The following is a 9,506-nucleotide window of genomic DNA, read 5'->3' as shown; positions in this document are numbered from 1 at the left end:
CATTTTATCGTGTTGTGGTTAATATGTGTTGCAAATAAAACCACACATTTACATAACGCTTACTGCGTGAGAGTGGTCTCTACAGGTGGATGCACACCTGCAGCTCCTGTCGTGAGCTGTTTGAATGTTTCTGTTAAGACGACAAAGAAAACTCATAGGGACAATGGGTAGCATGCAAATATGAATATACACAACTTTAACATGTTTTACAGTAAGTGCAATATGTGTTCATATATTACAGTGCGATCTACCAGGACAAGTTCATGAAAAGCACAGTGCTTTACAAAAATATATTTTACATCAAAGGCCAAACATTGTAATATAGTTGCAAGTGCATGGTTGTGTTTTAGAGTGTTGAGGGCTACTGAGTGGTGTGTTATATTTGTATAAATTAGAGAGTCAGAGAGCACTTGAAATCAGCTGACTCTTAGCCAAAATAGCCATGACAGAACACGCACACACACAGAAGGATGATGGCGTTGGCATTGACCACGTTCCTCCACAGAGGCACCTCTGAGGTGTCTGTCAGCTTCCTTTGCAGCTCTTCCTCTTCTTCTTTAGTCAGCTTGGGGGCTTTCTTGGTTTCCAGGCCACAGAAGCACATCACCGCCTTCTTACAGAAGCCAGGCTCATCATCTGCAAAAGAAGAAACAAGAAAAATGAAAGTTTGCATGTATCTGTGCATGAATGCATATTTACTCTGTATGTATGCTGGGTACGTGAGCTCCTTACCGTCTGAGTCCTCACTGCTGGAATCTTGGTTATCAGCCCAATCATCCATCTCAAGGTCAACCCTCTCCTCCGTGCGGTTTCTCAGGCTCCAGCACAGTCGGTACAGCTAGTCAAATGACAAAGCATGTGGTGAGAAATAGATTATTTGTCATTTTATTTTGGGGTGCTTCTTAATAGCTTACTAAATGTTGGTTCATGCAAAGACTTGACTAGATGGCTATGTGGTTGTAGAGACTGGTGATGACTCACTTTGTTATTACGAAATTACTATTCAGACTGCAGTAAGTTTTTGCGCTGTAGAAACATCAAAGATGCTGCATAGATCACATGTTTAGTTTGTTTGCATTGAGGTAATAATATAATCACTAAATATTAATATAATAAGATACAAAATGGGAATTTGCACATATCTTTTTACCATCAGCCAAACATACAATTTTTGCGTAATGCCTAAGTGATGTCAACAACAATACTTTTGTCCTCTGCAGTTAGGCGTGGCAGCTTGAGGAGATGTGAAGGCCACCAGTAAAGACTTAAGCAGTTTTTCATGTGTAGATGCTGCCGTTTAAATAGCTAGCTGCCTGTGGTTATTAGCTGCACTCCTCTTTTTACTCCTCAGTTGTTGTTATGTTGCTGTTGTATGGCATTAACCTTTGTCTGCTCTTTCTTGTAGTTTGTATTTTATCCTGGTTGTACATTCTTCTTTTATGCCTTTCTGTCCTCTTATCCCTGAGCTGCTGACTGCCACTCCCTGATCTTGGTTCTGCTGGGAGTTCTTCCTCCACATCATTGCCAAGTCCTCACTCATCTGATCATTGGGGTTCTCAATTTAATATTGTGTCTTCTTCTTTCAGCTGCTCCCTTTAAGGGGTTAATGCAAAGTTCTGTAATCGTTTTGAGTGAGTAAACGCACTGACACGAAAGATTTACAGAACACAAATGTTCTGTAAAACATTTCTTGTGACATGTGAGTGCCTAGAATTAGACAATTAGCCTTCTTGCTCTTATACAAGCTTCTTGGTGTTTGTTACAGCACATTAAGAATAGTTACTGTTTTTACTGGTGTTTTTAGTAGCGATGAGGTGTGTATGTGTAAGAATATGAGGGTTTAATTTTTATTCTCACAGATTTATTCTCACTATAATAATAGTGAACTCGAAGCAAACCAAAATGTGTCACTGCAAACCAAGTGACTGCTTATTGGCTGATCTATGGCTGCCTAAAGTGCTGTGGGCAGGTGAGCTTTGGCGACAATCATCAAAAACTTGACAGTTATGTTGGAGTAAATGCTCTCCCCTAATTTACATAATAATAATAATAATAATTTATCACTTACATGTTTGTCATCGATGGGTTTGGTCACGAGAGACACTGTCAGAATGATGACGCAGGAGATGACAAACAGGAGGATCCCAAAGTAAAGGTAGTGAACGCCACATATGATAGTGGGACAGTTACTGGGGGAAGCACAGCTACCTGTCCCATAAACAAACTCAGCAATCATCCTAATCAAGCCAATAACCAGTCCAATTACCAGTCCAAAAAAGGCCCCCTGGAGAAAGAAAGAAACAGGACAAAGGTCAGTCTAAATCAAGTAAAGTGAGTGATATTACCACAATATTGTATTTAAGGGAATAATTTTTGATGGATCCTTCTTGCTGTACATTTGATCACGTCAACACCACTCTTTGCTGCACAAAAATTAGGAAGCTATCACCATGACATGCTCCTACTAGCATTTGCAACACTTTTGGACTAAAGTAGGACCAGGCAGAAAATTACTGACCTAAAACTGATTCTCCCCCAAAATGCTGGTATTCTTAAGGTCTCCACACACCAGAAGTGACAATTGGATGACCTCAGAACTCAGTAATTTAGTTGTGAATGAGCATCAAAGTTTGGCCTCACAAGCTTTCTGACTTTCAGGTTTTTAAGCAGGAAATTTCCGAAATGATACACAGGGATAACTGGCTTGTGTGTAGAGCGGCTCTGACAAAAAGCACTCTAAAGGCTTTCCTTTATTTCCAGTCCATATACTAAGCTAACATAAGCTAACCGGCTCTTGGCTCCAGCTAATTTCCTGTACAGACATGAGACTTGTACCAATCATCTCATTTAACCCACAGCAAGAATGGAAACAAATGTCATTTTTCAATAAATCTCAGAGGTATGGGAAAAAGAATGTCAGTGCACAAAACCACACTGGAAATCTGATTTAGAAAAGAAAAAAAAAAGAACATTGAATCAAAGGAGGCAACTCACAGTCTCATTGACACGTTTGCAGAAGATGGCAAGCAAGAAAACAGCTGCGACAGGTGGAGTTAGGAAGCTGGTGATGGACTGGATGTAGTCGAAGAGCTGACCACTTTGGGCTGCCTGCACCACTGGAATCCACGCTATGCTCACACCAATCAGGACCAAGATAAAAACTCTAGACATTTGAAACAAATCCAGTCAGTATTCAACAATTTAGACGATGATTGTATCAGACACAGCGACGAAAATGTGTTTTACCTGCCAGCAATCATGAGTTCCTTCTCACTAGCAGAGCGACGGATTTTAGTGTAGATGTCCATGGTGAAGAGAGTGCTGGCACTGTTGAAGATAGAGGTAAGGGAGCTCATCAAAGAGGCCAGCATCACAGACAGCATAAGACCTCGCAAGCCTGAAATAGAGTAACAGATCAAGAAAAGGAAAGATAAGCAAAGAAGCCTGTAGTTATTATTAACAGCTCATAAGACAAAGGTCACCAACCATCAGGCATGAGTTCGACGACCAGTTTCGGATAAGCGATATTGCTGCAGCCCACCTTGGTCCCACAGTATTTTTCACATTCGGTTGGATCCACACATGCTACCACATCTAGATTAAAGGCAAGAAAATCCACAGTGCGTGAGGTCAGCACTGAATAATTTTGTGCATGAACTACAAATATAATGTTAACCAATAAGCTTGCTACATAAGTTGCATGTAAATGGTAAATGGCCTGCATTTGTATAGCGCTTTTCTAGTCCATAGGACCCCAAAGCGCTTTACACTACATTCAGTCATCCACCCATTCACACACACATTCATACACTGGCGATAGCAAGCTACATTGTAGCCACAGCTGCCCTGGGGCGCACTGACAGAGGCGAGGCTGCCGGACACAGGCGCCACCTGTCTGACCACCACCAGTAGGCAAACACGGGGTTAGTATCTTGCCCAAGGATATTTGGCATGCAGCCAGGATGCAGCCTGGGATCGAACCACCGACCTTCTGATTAGTGGCTGACCTGCTCTGCCACCTGAGCTACAGCCACCCATGTCACACACATGTAACCACACTCACCTGTGTACAGGATCCTGCTAATCATCCCGGGGAAAACCATGAGGAACATGGGCAGCAGCTTCAGGTAACCACATAGGATACAACCTGCTTTAACGTGAGAGAGACTCTTGGCAGAGAGGCAGCGCTGCACAATCACCTACAATTAGGAAACAATGGGAGTACAATTCAGTGGTCATAAGCAACTAAATACATTTACTCAGGTATCACAATTTTACCCACATTTACTGTACTTTTAAACTTGGTGGTAGTTGTTATTTCTAGTTCATTGAGATTTGATGCAAAATATTATACTTGTAGAATAGTAATGTCTTTTACATTCAAACTAAGATTTCACAAATCATATGATATGTTTCCAAATTATAAAGTATAGTTTATACATGTAGAGGAACATCTATGAACGTTCAAGAGCAAAAGCTTCAACAAGACTCGTTTTTAGAAAATAATATGTAGAATATGTGGTCATGGAAAATACTTTGGGTACTAGAAGCTTTTATCTGCTTTCTAGAGTTCTCTTGTCCAGTCACATTGGAGCAGGCTTTGTGCGCATGGTGTTAAATAAAAGCTTATAAATTCGAAATCATCAACTATCATGAAAACATGGGCTTTTATGGGCTTGTTTAATATATCTGTATCCACACAGGATACACCTTTCAGAGACACGAAACATAAATCAATTTCTCTAGCATTTGTTATGTATTGCTATTTACTTGTTTAATTTGTATTGCCAGCAGGGATGTCACAGAGTGCACTGTGATGTTCTTTACTTTTTGAAATTTAATTCATCAGCCTTATAAATGCTGAAGCTGTTGGAGCGCTGACCTTAAAGATGCTAAAAGTTTAATTTAAGATCCAACCACTTTGGGTCACCAGTGTATTGTTCTTTTTCTCTTGAAGTCATTGGCTCTCTATTGATGCATGTTGCTTCCTGTTTGGAAGCAGTTTGCTTGCATATATTCCAGGGTCCTGTTGTCTGGCTAACACTCTTGTGTATAAAACAACAGTAGTATAATCACTAAATCCAGACATAAATTAAGAACCCTTTTCTCAAAACACAATACAGTATTGATTCAAAAAGTCCAAAACACCAGGAAACAGATCCAGAGATCCCAACAGACAGTTAACTTGGGTCGCTGCAGGTATTGCAGTGTAGTGGTTCTTGCATTTGTGCAACATCTCCAAAATCAGAAAAATATGGTCTCAGAGTGATGTTAGTGATGCTTATTACTTCTAGGTGGCATTATTATCAGCTTGTCCTAAAAGCCCCCTGATAAGCCTTCAGCTGACCTGCTTGCATTGCCAATGGTTAGTTTACTCATTGTTGCTTGAGAATACTGAATTTCATTGACTTGTTACAGTCTCTGGTTGCCACGTTGCCAGTCTCTTCTGTGTGTACACCTGTTCCTAGCCCTGCATTAATTGACCGCAAAGCCTATACAAGTGGCTGACACTACATTTTTACATTTGCACTTATGAGCTGATGTGAAAAAAAAAACAAAAAACAACTACATTTGGAACGATCATGGCTTTTACTTAACCTTGAAACACGAATTGTCAGAGCCATGAAAATTAAAAACACAACATATGTTGTTCGTGTTAGGATACAAACTAGATACAATTGCAGTCTCTTTGGTTTAGCAGATGTATTATCCTTATGCTAATTGATATACCCTGTTTACATAGTTGTTTTTGTCTGCATTGGTGCAACATGTATGAACATTTCTAGAAAGCTGAACGTCAGGCTGTAGTAATACAGTACTATAAATCAAGCTTAAATCAACAGCCTGGCCAATTGATTCTGAGCATAAGGGGGACTTGGCTGAATGATAGACTGGGTGGGTAAGTGGTTGTCATGGATTTCAAACCACTTTCAGTCTTTGTGGTTGAACTCAAAATGTTTGCTGAGTAAACCAAAGAAGCAAATCATCTTCTTCTGTAACGGAAAATAGATATACCATAGTGTTTTGTTCGCGTGTGCTCTATGTCACATGAATTGGTGTCAGGCTCTCGCTGAGATCCAGTGTCTAAACTAAAAGCATGGTTATCCTCTCACTGCAGACTGTTTTTTGAATATTGTTTTTTTTTTTTAAATCTGTATGAACGGGCATGAATGTGCATGTGAGTAAATCAGTTGGCTGAGTCAGTGTTTATGACTACCCATTTGTTGTGAATGATTGCTAAAAACTATTGACGTGCCCAGCTCGATCCAAGACTCCATCTGCATTTTCAACACCTTGAACATAAATTTCTTCCAAATTATCTCTCCGTATAGAAATTGAGTCTAGTGAACACACCGAGGCAATCAGTTGAACGTGTCTCAGTTTTTCACTACAGACTGGTTGCTGAAAACTGCAGTTGAGCTGCCCAGTGCTCATTTCTTTGCTCACCTGATCAGTACACCAGTACCAGGTAGCTTGAATGGTGAGTCCAAACACGAGACCAGGCCATGGGAGGTCTCCTGTAACTGCATTTCTGAAGATATGGAAGGAGTCTGCCCGGGGCTCATAGCAGTTTGCACTGATGTTACCCGTGATTGAGGGGATAGCTTGCATGTAGAGTTTCTCAAAGTTTACATAGCCTCCCACCTCATGGAAAGCTGAGGAAAATCATATGGAAATTAGACTTTTTAAACCTTTCAAACAGATATGTGATATATGATAAGTGTCATATTACCAAAGCCCATGAGAATGAATGATCCAATAACCATGATGATGGTCTGTAAAGTGTCTGTGTAGATCACTGCTGCCAGTCCACCTGAGATAAAATAGGATTATCAATGTTATGTCAATGTTATCAATCTGTAAACATTTTCACCTAAAATCTTGACATCTTATCACAACTAACAGACTACACTTGTTTGAAAGAACAAAAATCAACTCATCATGTCATTATGTAACTACTCATTCTGTAAGACTTGTAATTGTGGATGTGTTGTTACAAAACAGCAACAGAAGGCCAATTCAGGCTTATCATAGTCCATGGGCAATTAACCACAGCAACTCAGCAAAGATAAACCAGCAATGAGGAACGAAAGAGATTGTGTGTATGTGGTGTGTGTCTACATCACCACATATGGGCTTGGGAAGACTTTACCCCGGTCATAATATAATTTTTGTAGATAACACTTCTTGGGTAGTTTCTGAGGAAAATGTCAATCTATAAGTTCCGTAGAAAAGGAAGTGTATTTCTTCCGCGTACAAACCTGTGACAGTGTACAGTGCCGTAATCGCTAGAAGTGCAATAACAGCGAGGTAGATGTTCAACCCAAGTGCCTGCTGGATGAAAATTGCACCCGAGAACATGTCTGCCTATATGGGGAAGGGTAAAAAATGCAGGATTTTATTCACGATCATCCACAAATGGAACAGTGTGTTCTGCATCTCTTGGAGGGACTCACTGAGATTTTGGTGAAGACATACAAGAAGAGGGAGAGAACAGAGAGATAAATGCGAATGCGCTGTCCTCCAAACCTCTTCTTCAAGTACTCAGGCATGGTGACGATCTAAATACATCGACAACAGATGAGATTTTACTCATTACTCACACTGTAGATAAACACGGTGGTTATGAATGCACATTTGGATAGGAGAATTAATACATATAAGGAGCTTTCAGGCCAGTGTGTAGCAGTAGTATTCTGTTTACCCCAGCTTTAATGTAGATGGGCACAAAGAGCCATCCCAGAATGACAACCACAACAAGAGCCTGAAAAACACGAACATAGAAGAAAAATTCAGATATCCTGTTTCATTTCATCCTCTTCAGGCCGGAGCTCTCGTAACAATCTATCAGTTGACATGACAAAGATAACTGATAGAGTATCAGGGACAAGAACTACATGAGAAGTGGTATAACTGACTCAAGAACAGTTACTCACATTCCATTCAAATCCACCAATGGCTATTCCTGCAGCTGCGCCAGTACCAGCGATTCCTACAAAGTGGCCACTGCCAATATTGCTGGCAAACAGCGATGCTCCGATCTGTGGAGAGCACAGTTAAATCTGTCAGTAGCTCCTTTTAAAATTCAATTAGAATCCATTATGGGTTTTTTTGAAAGGTCATATACTCAGCATACTAAATAAGTACTAAATGGTTTTACACACTTGATTGCTCTAATAAAAATATGACAATTCATAAAATTATTCTATTATGACACCCTTAATCACATTACATTCCATCTATTTGAACAAAGCAATAAGAACTAATTACTTTGCATGGATTATAAAGTATAGGAGTCTTCCAAGGAAAGATACTCACCGGCCACCAAACCATACTCCTCCCTGCAAGGAAGAAGCCACCTACAGTGGATCGGTTGGTGCGGATCATAGCCTGTAATAGAACAATTTTTGAAAATGATTAAATCTGTGCAAAATAGCAACACACTACTCTGATAATCTGTTCATAAGCATCACATACAATATATGGACAAAAGTATCTGGCCACACCGCTTAAGTTTTCAGTTCCATTGCCACAGGTGTATGAAATCAAGCACCTAGCCACTGTGCTTTAAAAATATTAGTGGAAGAATGAGTCATTTAAAAATAATAGAACTCCAGTCTAATAGAATACCACTGTTGCAACTAGTCCCTTAAGTGTCTTCCCTCCTAGATATTACATTTACCAACAACTCAGCAACAAAATAGCCGACGATGTAAAGTTACAGAGTTTGGGTTACAGTTTGAGTCCTGATGAATAACCCTCCTGTGGCACTAACATCAGAGTAAACTGGGCGCTTCATAGGATGTATTTCAATGGCCTGCCAGCTCTTGTAGGTGTGATGGCTACGTGGCTCAGTAATTTTGTTCGTATGGTATAATTCTTATGTTTAAAATTGTGGGTGATTTCACACAACTTAAAGATATCACAGTAAAAGATAGATAAACATTATGAAATGCGAAATATGTGTCTGCGATCTGCTGTGGAAAGCTATTGTGTACCAGGTTGCTGAGAAAAATGACTGTGTCAATTGTGCAAAATGATTATTAGTAAAGAATGACACCTTTGTTATTTAGTAAGTTGCCTCTCAAATTAACATAAAAAGAAATGCTATTTTTTTCTTTGGCAATGTAATTCATTATTACTATTAACAGAAAATGTAATAACTCAAAGCAACTTAAAGCTATAAAAATGTCAGGGAGCTGCAGAGACAGGGGATTTAAAGAATGATCAGGTGAAGGATTGTAAAACTTACCAATACTCCGACCCCCAGGACAACCAGAAAGTAGACCACAATAACGGAGATATCTGCCGCATTTCTAAGGGCCACCGTGTTGATTGTGTTGTTTTCTGCATTTCTGTTTATGTAGGAAAATCCATGATACGAATAATCTTGTGACATTTTGGCTGTGATGGACAACGGCAGTGTTGCTCGAGCTGCCCGTGTTTGTCTGAAGCATTTACACAAAGCGATTACCTTTATAACCTTTGGTGTGTGTGTGTGTGTG

At 39.9% G+C, this 9,506-nt stretch overlaps 1 protein-coding gene across 3 annotated transcripts in view; it reads right to left on the bottom strand.

The window, feature by feature from the left end:
* Positions 1-256: 256 nt before the first annotated feature.
* Positions 257-9,506, bottom strand: part of LOC309710691 (sodium/glucose cotransporter 1-like) — a 29,955-nt gene continuing 20,705 nt past the window's right edge. The window contains exons 1-15 of one of the 3 annotated variants that reach the window (XM_082540383.1): positions 9,254-9,443; positions 8,320-8,391; positions 7,938-8,042; positions 7,706-7,765; positions 7,458-7,562; positions 7,263-7,368; positions 6,734-6,814; positions 6,448-6,656; positions 4,064-4,199; positions 3,487-3,594; positions 3,247-3,397; positions 2,995-3,163; positions 2,069-2,284; positions 733-838; positions 257-636 (exon numbers count right to left, since the gene is read on the bottom strand). In XM_082540383.1, the coding sequence (XP_082396509.1) occupies positions 428-636; positions 733-838; positions 2,069-2,284; positions 2,995-3,163; positions 3,247-3,397; positions 3,487-3,594; positions 4,064-4,199; positions 6,448-6,656; positions 6,734-6,814; positions 7,263-7,368; positions 7,458-7,562; positions 7,706-7,765; positions 7,938-8,042; positions 8,320-8,391; positions 9,254-9,400 (1,980 nt within the window). In that variant the 5' untranslated portion in view covers positions 9,401-9,443 and the 3' untranslated portion in view covers positions 257-427. Of the gene's footprint in view, positions 839-2,068; positions 2,285-2,994; positions 3,164-3,246; positions 3,398-3,486; positions 3,595-4,063; positions 4,200-6,447; positions 6,657-6,733; positions 6,815-7,262; positions 7,369-7,457; positions 7,563-7,705; positions 7,766-7,937; positions 8,043-8,319; positions 8,392-9,253; positions 9,444-9,506 lie in introns of those variants that run through there. The other 2 variants (XM_082540384.1, XM_082540382.1) reach the window with 2 other exon arrangements.

Source organism: Aulonocara stuartgranti (assembly GCF_965226115.1).
Source record: "Aulonocara stuartgranti genome assembly, chromosome: 7".
NCBI classification, from domain to species: Eukaryota; Metazoa; Chordata; class Actinopteri; order Cichliformes; family Cichlidae; genus Aulonocara; species Aulonocara stuartgranti.
The sequence above is the reverse complement of the archived record's forward strand: the minus strand, read 5'-3'. Positions and strand labels throughout refer to the sequence as shown.